General features: G+C 44.6%; 2 protein-coding genes across 15 annotated transcripts in view; one reads left to right on the top strand and one right to left on the bottom strand.

Annotated features, from left to right (window-relative positions):
* Window positions 1–1,712, bottom strand: part of Fbxo15 (F-box protein 15) — a 98,981-nt gene extending 97,269 nt beyond the window's left edge. For 5 of the 13 annotated variants that reach the window (XR_015642398.1, XM_087593182.1, XM_087593191.1 and 2 more), the window contains exon 1: window positions 1,259–1,712. Coding sequence is in view for 8 of the 13 variants with exons in the window: in XM_087593182.1 (XP_087449308.1) it covers window positions 1,259–1,428 (170 nt within the window). In the remaining 5 variants the exon portion in view is untranslated. 13 annotated transcript variants of the gene reach the window in all.
* A 146-nt stretch (window positions 1,713–1,858) lies between these two features.
* On the top strand, window positions 1,859–6,370 carry Timm21 (translocase of inner mitochondrial membrane 21). 2 transcript variants are annotated; one of them, XM_087592701.1, is made up of 7 exons: window positions 1,859–1,959; window positions 2,092–2,408; window positions 4,022–4,084; window positions 4,173–4,270; window positions 5,550–5,623; window positions 5,707–5,812; window positions 5,902–6,370. In XM_087592701.1, exons 2-7 carry the CDS (start codon window positions 2,111–2,113, stop codon window positions 5,998–6,000), a joined length of 738 nt encoding a protein of 245 aa, XP_087448827.1. In that variant the 5' UTR covers window positions 1,859–1,959; window positions 2,092–2,110; the 3' UTR covers window positions 6,001–6,370.
* Window positions 6,371–12,871: the final 6,501 nt, after the last annotated feature.

Here is a 12,871-nt window from a genome sequence, read left to right as displayed (position 1 = left end):
GGCCTCAGAGTTGGGGTGGGAGTGGGATAACTTAAGCAGCTGACATACCCTGTTAACAGGTTGTTTTTACACCTACACAAAGACATTTGGATCCTTAGAAAGCAAAATGGACATGACTGTTACATCCATATCAGTCAAGAAGCCTTAGGAATAAAATGTAAATCCTCAGGAATGAAAATCGTTGCAGAACAGGTATAGTGGCACAAGCCTTTAATCCTATCACTAACAAGGCAAAGGCAGGCAGTTCAAGGCTAGTCTGAGCTACACAGTGAGTTCTAAGACAGCCAGGGCTACCTAGAGCCTGTCTTAAAAAAAAATAAAAAAAAAAGTAAATTCGTAACACTATCCCTCCGGCTGATGACCTGACTGGTGTGATGGGTACAGTGTTCTAAACAGTCACAAGAAAATAAATTTAGTAAGGTACTTGTTTGGGTGAATGAAGATTCTTCAGGGAGGCCCTTTTCCCGTGTCCTAAAATTCCATTCTCTCGCTTTAAGAGAGGAACATACTTTGGCTTAAAGGCACTCCTTGAGAAAAATGAAAAAATAACCTTGAAGACAGAACGGTCATCTTGCAGGCTCTTCCTTACACGTAATGGGAATACAACGAACCAGAACAGAGTTGCATAACAAAATGTGACTGTCTAGAAAACTTGGCATGGTGGGAGAGGTGCACAAAATGTCCTGTTTAGCATTAGGTTTTGATGAATACTTTCTACTCCGAGTTTAAAAGCTCTACGGCTGATTCTCATTTTAAAATCACTAAAATGCAAGAATACTACATAAAAGCCTTGTTCCGGGCGAGCAGTAGGTCCGCTCCTGTCTTCACATGTGCACTACTGTAGTCTCCCGAACTGAAAATAGCCTTAGAGCCATAGGGCCTACCAATGAATGAATGGAATGCTTGGTAACATACATCACTTCCTTAGGAAGTAACTTTACTTGTGTTCTAACTTGAGGTACCCTAGTTTCCAGGATAGACAGGTTTCCCTCTGCCATTCTAATGTTTCCCGCGTTTAAAAGTAGCAGGAGTCACATGCTATAGTAGAACTGATACTAGAAAGAGCTGTGGGGTGGGATACTGAAGAGACCCACCCGTGAGCCCCGAGCGTCACCTGAACCCGGAGCGCCCCGCGGCCAGCCCCGCGCTGCCCCAGGTAGTGCCCCCACCATGAAGGGACCCTCGCAGAGCCTGGAGGCCGAAACTTCCAGGCCTCAGCATCCGACCGCGTCCGGTCGCCATGGAGACCCAAAGGTACCTTCTGGAGGAGCGACAGAGAAGCCCAGCACTGCCCCTCACGCGTGCGCAAAACCCGGACCGGGCTCGCGCATGCGTAGACTGGGTTTCTCTGTGAACACCTCCTTTGCTCTTCGAACGTCGTTGTTCGGGACAATCCCGGGCCCGGCTTCTTTCCCACGCCCCAGTCATTCTGACGCCGGTTCTTGGCCCATTAGCCTGTTATGGCCCGGCTCAGCTACGTTTGCTAACTGTCTTCCTGAGAAGAAACAAGCGCTGAAATTGTCACTTTCTAATAACTATGGCAAACCCACGACATGAACTTCCCAGTTGACACAGTCCTCTATAAAAAGACTATGAGGACACGCAATTTGCAACTAATCCGACTTTTGCAAGTTCTGTCTAAGCCAAGAGGCCATTGAACCAGGGATACCAATAACATGCCTGCCTCAACCGGGCCACAGCGCACGCGCAACGATCCGCGCAGAAGCGTCTGAGAAAACAGGATGGGCCCTTTCTTGTTGCATGGCATTATGGGAGATGTAGTCCATCCTGCCTGCCTTTCCTGCAGTTGAACAGGAAAGTGTGAAGCCATTAAACTGCGATTCCCGGGATGTCTGGTGTTTCCCGGGATGCTTTGCGAAAGCATGGCGGGCAAGATGTGAATGTCAGTAGGACGGTAAATAGGGCATTTTAATTCAAGAGAGAGAAAAAAAATAAAGTGTACCTCACTTCTCTTGTAGATTATTCATCTTGATATTCGCCTGACACAGGATGTAATGTGAATGGTTTGGTTTCACGTCTTGTCCGCCTGAGTGTGTGGATTACGAACCTTTAGAAGTTGCAGTTCGGAAGTCTCACAGTGTTTGTGAACATGATTTGTGCTTTTCTACGAGTTGTTCGGCATGCGGAGAAGCTGCACGGGTCGTTGGGCAGGCAGTTGTTGTTGCCACACTTTGTACTCACCAAAGCTTGCTTGAAAACCCAGCCTTTGAGATGGGGGCTGCGAGAGCAGAAGAAAACAGTGCAACCTAGAACTGTCCTTGGGTTCACCCAGAAAACCTTCTGGACACAAGGACCGGACCCCCGGAAAGCAAAGGAGGACAGTAGCAAGCAAGTGTCTATTAACAGGAATCAAAGAGAGGAAACCGGTGTCTCAACATCTCAGAAAGGTAAAAAGAAAAAAATAGTATCTAGGACTTAAGACTGTCAGCTCCTGTGCTCCCCACTTCTGGGAGTGTCTGCACTCCAGTATAGGACCTACTGAAAGAGAGGTGGAGAACTGCAGAAACACAAGGAATAGGAAATTATTAGGTCACGACAGAGTGTTGGGGAGAACAGGAGGTTGAGGCGTTTAGGCCAATGACCTGATTTGGGATTGCAGGAAAAAATATGGTTATGTCTTAGTCTAGTTGTTATTGTCCTCTCAATTTGGGGCCTCATGCGGTGTCTACTGATATGTAGTTTATGACATTATGGACAGTGGAATAGAAAGATTCGTGTTCCAGCCCTCAGCCTCAGAGCCTGGTAAAGAGATAGGATTTGTGAAGCAATTACTGCTGAGATCAGTCCCATAATATCTACGATTTTTGGTAGATGACAATCTTTCTATTATTTGAAGTAGTGTTTTCTTTAAAGATTTGTTTATTATTGCTAGTGTTGCTGGTGTGTGTGTGTGTGTGTGTGTGTGTGTGTGTGTGTGTGTGTGTGTATACACATGAGTATAGGTAAAGAAGGAAGCCAGAAAAAGTCATCAGATGCCCCTAAGCTGAAGTTACTGGCAATTGTGAGCCACCAGATATGGTTGCTGGGAACTGAATTCTGGATGTCTACAAGAGCAGCAAATACTCTTAACCACTGAGCCATTTCTCCAGCCCCCTGAACACATTTCAAGTTCACAGCCTGTACTGAAAAACCAAAAGTATGTTCTAGAAATGACTTCTAAATAAGTAATTTTATTATATGTCATTGTACCTATGAAAAAAGTAGAGGGAAAAAAAATACCACTTGTTAAACTTTGATTTCTTGGAAAAAATAAAAATTTAAAGACTGAAGTTAGAAAAATCTGGGTTCCTCATGTGACTGTACATACATATAAATGACCAAAGAAGTAAAGCGCTCTCATAATCAGACTTTGCTTGTGATGTAGCTCTTCACATATAACATGCATTTATGTAAATAATGTGTCTGTACTCACTCCCCTTTGATTGATTACCTTATCTCCCCAAACTGCTCTTTAATCCATGTGTTCATATACTTACTTAGTGCAGAAAAAAATAAAAACAATCTCTGTAAGTTTATTTGATTCATCAATCTTCCCAACCAACTACATTTCAATTCCAAGCTCAGTTCTTTGGTTTTGTGCACCACTCAGTGGGGTCTCTGGGATGGGTTAAGAGTTGCCTTGATCTGGACAGGATAGACCTGTGTACACGTTGCCTCATCTTGTGACCATTCTCACTCTGAGAGATCGATAAGGGTTTTACGTTACTAGAACAGAAGCAGTATCTATCAGCGACAGAAATCCAGAGGTTCCTAGGCCCCGTGCATAGCCAGGCCACACTAAACAGGTCTGTTCTCTTCTGGCCTTGGGAGCTAAGCAGAACTAGGCCTGGTATGCACTGGAGTGAGGGGTTCTTCTGAAGCTTGGGAGCATTTGAGATGAGCTACTGAGAGCAGTGCTCTAGGTCTGGACCCAACTGCTCCCTGCTAGGAACACCTGAAGCCTCCAGAGGCCACAGCTCTGTGGATACACGTGTAACCTATTGACGTTTTCTCTTTGCAGTGAAAGAAGCCGGGAGAGACGTCACCTACCTGATAGTGGTGCTCTTTGGAGTCAGCATTACAGGTTACAGACCCAGCAAGCACTTGAATACCTTTCCACAGCCTCTCACCCTACTGCTTCGCTTCACTGCGTTCTCCCTCTGCTTTTTCAGGCAGCTTGTTATATACGATCTTCAAAGAACTGTTTTCCTCATCCAGTCCTAACATCATCTATGGGAAAGCCTTAGGGAAATGCAGAACACACCCTGAGGTTAGTTTTCTGATGATCGTGTGGGGGAGGAGGAATGAATCCCTTGTGAAGCCCATGCCTCCACACTGTACTAAGGCAGTGGGTTGCTTTTCTGTTTTTAGGTCTCTGTTCTCTGAGGCACTTTGACCCTAGCACCCAAAGGTCACTGCGCACGCTCTCCTCCTCCCCGCTATGCCAGTGTCTCTGGCATCCTTTGTTTTGTGTCCTAAACCACAGAGTGTAGCTGAGAGAGTTAAAAGTTGACAGAGACTACATTTAGGGCACTCCACTGTAGTCAGTGGGCATTCAGGGAAGAGTGGTCTCCAGGAGGCACCCCAACTGTTTTAGTAATCCCAGGCTCAGTCTCTCGGGCATGTTCAGATTAACACAAGTAGAACCGTACAGGATACATGAAAGAATGAAGTATTATTAGGATCGTAGCTTCCTAGCTGGTCCTTAGACTTCAACAGGTCGTATGTTTAAGGTCCCACTTTTTGCCAGGCCATATGCCTGCCTTACCATTAATAATTTTAATCTAACACTGCTAGGCTTGACCTATTAATTCTTTGGATATTTATTCCCTTTCTTAGATCTTAGGTATCTGACAACTTTCCTTATCTTATATGCTTGCACTAATAAGGACACACAGCAAAAAGACAAAATACAGTATGTTTAGCATTATGTTCAATTTGTGTTTTTAAGAGAATATTCTAAAATATTCGCTTTGAAAATTCAAAACAAAACGTTCCTATGCCAAACAAATTTTCTCCTGAGGAAGAAAAGATTTGCACCTGGTTTATTTTAACCATGTCACTACTTGATATTTTACCTTCACTGTATGTATAGGGGGCTTTAAGTTTTTATTTCCACCTTGTAACTTTTACTACTAGACACCCGACACCTACTAATAATTTCACTTACTGCCCGCCCATTTTATCTCAGTATGCGTGTCAGTGGAGAAATACTTCCAAGTTTCTGCTTGATTGTTTCTAACTCCCCCTCATCCTGTATCCTTCTGAAGCTACAAGTAACACCACAGAGTGACCCATATCTGTCGCCGTGCAGGAAATAACTTTCCCTAAGTTATTTACAGTATGATTTTTACATGGTGTCCTTTTCTCTAGTTTTCTTGTTTGAGTCAAGGGCCCTCACAATACTGATTTTTTTTTTTTTTTTTTTTACCCCCTTAAAAATCACTTGGCGTGAGCAAACAAATAACTTGTGACCTGACGGTCAGAAAATACTTACATAGGCGCCATTAAAAGAGTCACACTGAGTAAGAGTAGTCTCTATCCTGCAGGTGATCAGTGTCTTTGGCGAGCCTGTGAAAGGCTATGGGGAAATGTCGAGACGTGGGCGGAGACAACATGTCAGGTAATGCGGGGTCCCCAGGAGAGCTCCGGGGTAATCTCTGAGGAAAGGGAACCTGGAGGCGCATCATTGCATTTTCTCAACAGCTTTACTGAATATGCAAACAACGGGCTAAAGCGCATCCGTGTGAAGTTCTATATCGAGGGCTCTGAGCCAGGGAAGCAAGGAACGGTACACGCAGAAGTGGAAGAGGTGCGCCAGCCTCAGGTCCCGGGGTCAGTCGGGGGTCAGTGGGGTCCAGGGAGCTCTACAAAGAATAATAACATCTACATGTTTTTCAGAACCCGAGGAGTGGCCAGTTTGATTTTCGATATATATTTGTGGACGTGGCTCCTAAAAGATCTATTGTTGTTGAAGATAACCGTTTCCAACAAAGTTAAAAGCCTCAAGCCAGTGCGGTGCTTCCTGCCGAGAATGAAGGGATCCGTTCTCACTGCGATCCTCACAACTCTCTTCCAGAATTTGTTCAAAAAAACAAGAATAAAGTATGTCACATGGAAAGGAGGTGCAATGTGAGTGAGTGTTCATGAGTTTGGAGAAGCAGATCTTTCTTGTGAAAAATCATGAGATGTAGCAAATTCTATATTATCCTTGACTTGCCGATCATGACCGTATTTCAGCTCTACATTCATGGTAAACCTTTGTTACTAAAATTTATACACCACATAAGTAAAACCTTCAATATTTTATGCTATTTAATATTGTATGGCTTTTATATAATCAACAGAATAAAGATTAAACTAACAAAAATATGCCAGAAGCATTTTTATTTACTATGGAATCTAATTTGAGATAAATTTAAATTTGTGAAGTATTAAGTCAGATGATAAATACATTGTGGAAAGGGCTGCATGCACTCGCGTCCCTGGGAATAAGTGTCTGTCCCCCGAGTGCTGAGGGAGAAAGCACACTGCATGAACGGGATGGTTCACTCCACCTTTGCCACTAGAGGCATGGGTCCTCACAGGTCTCAGCATGTCAGACCGCCCATTCTGAGGCCGCTTAGGGTGACCAAACCAGAGTTACAGGAGACATCCCAGAACTTTTGGTGCACCATGGATGTCCCAGCTCTTTCAGAACTGATACTTTACACATCAGAAGAAGAGTGGAACTCTTAAGTGAATTGAGTAGATGTATAAGAGGCTCATAAAAGTGTTTTGATGTGTTTGAACAAAGCTCTAATTTTACATATTTGCAAGAACAGTTCACAAGAAAAATATCTAATTTGGCTTGTCCAAACATGTCAAAACATACAAAAATATATATCTTGTTCTATTGGAAGTGGTTTTTTTTTTTTTTTTGAGCATTTGTTAAATGTGGCCTTCCCCTTGTAAGTCTTGATCATACAAATACGTGCTCTATACATTAGAAAGGTCTAGAAACCTCTTTCCTTATCCTCAGGAGCCTCAGTGTAGGGTTTCTTCACTGGTGTTTCTTCCAACTTTAGAGTGGGTGGAGAGGTTTCAGATGGGTTCTTGATATGGTAGTCTATTGAGAGGAAGTTTGTCTGCCCCACCCCCACACCCCTGCCCCATCTGTTCACCCAGCTTAGTAGATCTTGCTTAATAGTCGTGGCTAGCCTTAAACTCTTGATCTGCGTGCCTCAATCTCTCTAGTCCTGTGACAAGCGTGAACCACCACTCCCAAGTTTAAATGACTTTTATCCAAAAAAGTTCATACTTAGAGAGTATGGAAAGTATCAAGCAGACCTCTTGTCTTCCTGGTACCACATTTTAAGTCATAAGGTGTGATGGTTTGTATGTTTGGCCCAGGGAGTGACACTATTGGGAGGTGTGTCCTTATAGGCATGGGCTTTAATACCCTTATCCTAACCGCCTGGAAGTCAGTCTTCTGCTAGCAGCTTTCAGATGAAGATGTGGAACCCTCAGCAACCCCTGCACCATGCCTGCCTGGATGCTGCCATGTCCCCGCCTTGATGACAGTGGAGTGAACCTCTGATCCTGTAAGCCAGCCCCAATTAAATGTTGTCCTTATAAGAGTTGCCTTGGTCATGGTTCTGCTCACAGCTGAAACCTTAACTAAGACACAAGGTAAACTCAGGACGAAGGACCTGTGGGATAACTGGTGCTAAAGATGTTTGATAGGGAAAGAGGAAAAACTAACTGGCAATGTTTGGCGCAAACCAGACCAAAGAGTTAATCATTTTCAAGTTTTCATTTAAAATAATACTGTTATATATTCAGGTATACATAGTCTGGTTCAATCCCTCTTCTTAGAGTTCTTGGATTTCATTATATCTGAGCAGAACTACCCTCCATCTTGAAGAGAGACATTTGGGAGCCTCCTTTCCAGATGGTTAGCCATTGTTCCCAGCTCTATTTTACAGCACAGTGTCCTCTCTTGTCAATACCCATACCTCATATGTGTACAGGTCTTTTCATTCAATTAGTTAACTTACGCTAACCCAACAGTGCATTGTTCAGTCACATCATAGGAAATAATGTCTTGAAAGACGCCATCCCTGCCTGCTCCTCCTTTTCAGAAAGATTTCAGCTAATATTGGCTGTTTACTCATAAAATTTAGAACTACTACCATCAATGATAATGGGAATCCTTTGGGAAATTTTGAGTTGTCACTCCAATGAAGTTTGCGTGTGTGTGCGTGCGTGTGTGCATGCGTGCATGTGTGTGTGTGTGTATGCATGTATGTGGGCATGCACATGTGTGTGTGTGTGTGTGTACAAACATCTTAAGAAATAATAAAATTTTCTAAAATGATCCATTATATATCTAATGGAAGAAGTAAAATTTACCCACTCTGTTCTAGCTGGACAGTGTTTGAAAAGCCACACAACAGCAGTACTTTAAGTCCAGATCCAAGGCAATGATTCTGGCTCAAGGTCCACACTAGCCACACCTGTCTGGACCCAGAAGGGTCAGGTCCTCAAGGGTGGCCCCCTCAAAGTCCAGCCTTTAGATGGGATTCTCCATTTACTCCTTCTGGGGTTTAAATATCCTCCAGCTTCTCCATGTCCCACACTCCTAACATGCATCCCCATTTGCCCTGTTCCACTTGCAGAGCTACTTGGCTTTTTGATACAGCAACCTGCTTTAGACTGCTGTATCAAGTCATTCTTCTCAACAAGCCACCTCACCTCTCACCACCCTCCCTGTGAGATACCCTGAAGGCCTCCAACCCCAACTGCTATAGCAACGAGGTTATAGCAAATAAGGTTTCTACAACTCCAGACCAATCAGATTTCACCCTGGAGGGTGTGTATACAAAGTCAATGCAGAGAGATGCTACCGCAAGAGCTCTGGAGTCAGAGGCTGCATACATAAAACTGAAGCATCTACAGACAAGCTCCCTATGAAGTGTCTTGAATGCCATTGTGGCCAAATTCACTTTTCTTTGTGTTCCATATGATGCACAACTTGCCCCAAAGGTGGAAAATTCGCTGAGGTACTCTGCCCCCTCTTCCACTGATAGCCTATTTCCAAATGGCTCACCCAGCCTACAGTGAGAGCAATCAAGACTTCCCCGGTTTGCTACTGTAATTCTAATAAGTCTGAGAGAGTATAAACTGCCTCTCCTCTCCTCCCCTCTCCCCTCCTCTCCCCTCTCCTCCCCTCCTCTCCCCTCTCCTCCCCTCCCCTCCCCTCTCCTCCCCTCCTCTCCCCTCTTCTCTCCTCCCCTCTACTACCTCTCCTCTACTCCCCTCCCCTCCTCTCCCCTTTCCTCCCCTCCTCTCCCCTCTACTCCCCTCCCCTCCTCTCCCCTTTCCTCCCCTCCTCTCCCCTCTACTCCCCTCCCCTCCTCTCCCCTCTACTCCCCTCCTCTCCTCTCCTCTCCTCTCCTCTCTCTCCCCTTCTCACTCTGCCATCCCCCTTCCTTGTGGTATTTGCAATAATTTTTTGTTTAAAACAGTTTTCCAAACATCAAGGACATCATAAGACATTTCACATGTTCTGATGCCATGTATTACCCTAAGACCTGAAAGTTTTACCTGGTCAAGTAAAAGAAGGCATATTAAAATTAACCCAATTTGAAAAGACCAGATTCATCACATACAAACCCTGTCTTTAGTCCCTTCAGCTATTATCAAGAGCTGAATCTAGCATGCAGGAGAGGGATAATGCAATGAGCGAAGAGAAAGACCGTGGGGATTGGGCCAACCATAATGCTCCAGTCCAAATGGGACTCACACCCACAAACGCTTCTCATCCTCTCAAGGTCAGCAGAATAGCCACTTGTTTAAGCACCATTGTCAACACTGTTTTACATATAAATGACGTCACTAAATGCTGAGGGAGGCACGTGGCTTCCTCCTCTAGCATAGATGCTGAAGGACCATGTACTGGTTTCCACATGAACCTTACAGAACCCCTTGTCTTTGGTGCAGAATGATAGAAATAACTGTTTTCCCCAGAAACCACTGGATACTGTGTATGATGGACTGCCAGTAAATGTTGATTTAATTTAAGAAAAATCCACATGGAAAACATAAACTTGAGAATGATGTCAGTTTGTCTTTAGTCTATGCATAAGTGAAACATACTAATACGCTAAAAAGGCAATGCCCTTTCACAATTAGTTTCAAATCACATAAACAGATCTTAAAATTCCTGCTCCTTTTCATATCAATGACAAGGGTCATTCCTGTCTTTACCAAATGTGAGAGTGTCATTGTTGTTATTGAGAGTTTCCACTTCTAATGTATTCCGTCGTCCTCAACACCACAGCACCCGTTAGGACTTGTGTGTGAGCATAGGCAGCTATAGCTCTTTAGCTCTCTTGTGGTGGAACACGGAGGATGTGCAGCTGAGGGAACAACCAGACCTCTTGATTGCATCTGTGGTGGTTTGAAGATGCTTGGTCCAGTGGGGGCCACTATTTGGAGGTGTGGCCTTGGTGGAGGAAGTGTGTAACTGTGGGCATGGGCTTTAAGATCCTTGTCCTAGCTTCCTGGAAGCCATTCTTCTCCTAGCTGCCTTCGGAACAAGAGATGGAACTCTTAGCTCCTCAAGCCCCACATCTGCCTGGACTCTGTCGTGTTCCCACTTTGATAATAATGGACTGAACTTCTCTATTTGGAAGCCAGCCCTCATTAAATGTTGTCCTTTCTAAGACTTGCCTTGGTCACAGCAGTAAAGCCCTAACTATGACAGCATCCAACCTTTGGTCTATTATTTGGCTTCTGGAGGACAGTCTCCCTTGGAGAAGGGAACATGGATGGTATATCCTGGTTTCTTCCTGTGCAAAGGGAACCATGATGACTTGTGGAGCCTAGGCTTGTATGGAGAGCTCAGAACCATACTTAAATAGGACCCAAAATTCCTAAGTCCAGATAACTTCAGCCCGAAGCTCACATCCCCAGGAAACAGCGGTATGCCATTTCTAAGTCTTTGAAACCCATCCAGCCTCAGTTTCCTAAGTTGTCCTTGTACCTTCTCTCCTGACCCTCTAGATCCCACTTCTCCCTAGCATTCCTGCCCCCTCTTCATGGCCTCTTCTCCCCAGTCTCCCCCAAAACACTGTGACGAAGGCTCGAACATCCATGTCCTTTCTTTGGGTGAATTAAGTTTTTAGGATCTTCCCAATTTAGGAGAGATGCTGATACATTTTGCCCATCGGAAGAAGCATAGAACTAGGAATCTGCCCTTTTATGAGGCCAGCTGAGGGTATCAGAGAAGCCTGCTGGTCTTTCCTGGGTCAATGTGGGGCCTCCATTTATTCTCAGCCTCCCTCTTTCTCTTATTTCTGTTCTCAGCCATTCACATCTCTTTTTCTTATTTGCAATGAACAGAACAGAGTCCCTGCCTATCCGTCACATCACTTTAAACCTTCTTAAACCTGGGCTCCAGGAGGCCAGGGGCTGCATCCATATTTACCCTTAGCAGCTGCCAAAATGTCCATCAAGTGGCCTCTAGCAGCAGAGAGGTAACCACTCACACTCCAGAGACCAGCAGTGAGGCCAAGGTGCTTGCAAGGCAATGCTCCCTCAAGGTGCGTGCAGGCAATCCTTTCTGTTTCTGCTACCTCTGGATGGCTCCAAGTGAGCCTTAGCTGTAGCTGCCTCACTGGGCCCCTTAGACCCCATATTGGGTCCTCCTTCTGCCCTTCGTCTTCCCAACTCTCCCTTTGCAATAATTCCTGTCATTGGATTTATAGTCCACACTCATGATCCATGATGAGCCCTAATCTCAAACCCTTAGTTACATCTCAAAGATGTCTCCAGATCATGTTCACATCCACACGGTACAGAAATGGGAGCACAGCCACGTGTTTTGGAAAAGGCCACTCTTCCGTCCTTGAGAAAACCTAGATTCTATAGTGGAATTCTCCAGTGAGGCGGATTGCCGGGGTCCAGCCTCAACAAAGGATCGGAGTTCTCAACTGGAAGCAGGGACATCTGGAAGGTGCATAATAAATATACACAGACTACTCTTTGGATACAAACTGACAGGCAATTTCAAGGCTTAAAGTTTCTTCTCTCTCTCTCTCTCTCTCTCTCTCTCTCTCTCTCTCTCTCTCTCTCTCTCTCTCAGCTTGAGGCTGCACACACTCTGCATTCTCTTGCGCACTCTGCTTTTTTGACTGCGGTTTTCTTTTCTCAAACTCCCACACTCATGCACAGCTCTGTTCATTACCCTTTCATTCTCACACACACTCTTCATACATACCTCACACATAAATCTCACACACACCACATGCACTCTCCTTTCACTCTCACACACAGTCTTCATACATGCCTCACGTTCTCTCTTCACTCAGTCCTTACATTCTCTTCCCATGCTCTCATTTGCTCTCTCATTCACTCCCTCATGCCCTCTCTCATTTACTCTCTCATTCACTCCCTCATGCCCTCTCTCATTTACTCTCTCATTCACTCCCTCATGCCCTCTCTCATTTACTCTCTCATTCACTCCCTCATGCCCTCTCTCATTTACTCTCTCATTCACTCCCTCATGCCCTCTCTCATTTACTCTCTCATTCACTCCCTCATGCCCTCTCTCATTTACTCTCTCATTCACTCCCTCATGCCCTCTCTCATTTACTCTCTCATTCACTCCCTCATGCCCTCTCTCATTTACTCTCTCATTCACTCCCTCATGCCCTCTCTCATTTACTCTTCACATGTTCTGTAGCCTTTCTCTTGCCCCAGTCTTTTATTGATAATCCAAAAGCAGGTAGAAAAAAGACATTGTATAATCATTGCCAAATCAAATTCAAAAGAATAACTACATCCCACAAAGAACTAAGAATTACAATTGTTCCCCAAAGTTTCA

Source organism: Rattus norvegicus, chromosome 18, assembly GCF_021556685.1.
Source record: "Rattus norvegicus strain SHRSP/BbbUtx chromosome 18, alternate assembly SHRSP_T2T, whole genome shotgun sequence".
NCBI lineage: Eukaryota > Metazoa > Chordata > Mammalia > Rodentia > Muridae > Rattus > Rattus norvegicus.
This window is presented reverse-complemented; position numbering and strand designations above follow the sequence as displayed.

What these genes read in the sequence shown, in the direction of transcription:
- Timm21 (XM_087592701.1), top strand. Translation starts at nt 2,111, where the DNA reads ATGATTTGTGCTTTTCTACGAGTTGTTCGGCATGCGGAGAAGCTGCAC. An exon ending in TGTCTCAACATCTCAGAAAG is followed by an intron (nt 2,409 to 4,021) that starts GTAAAAAGAAAA and finishes TTCTCTTTGCAG; the next exon opens with TGAAAGAAGCCGGGAGAGAC. An exon ending in CTTTGGAGTCAGCATTACAG is followed by an intron (nt 4,085 to 4,172) that starts GTTACAGACCCA and finishes CTGCTTTTTCAG; the next exon opens with GCAGCTTGTTATATACGATC.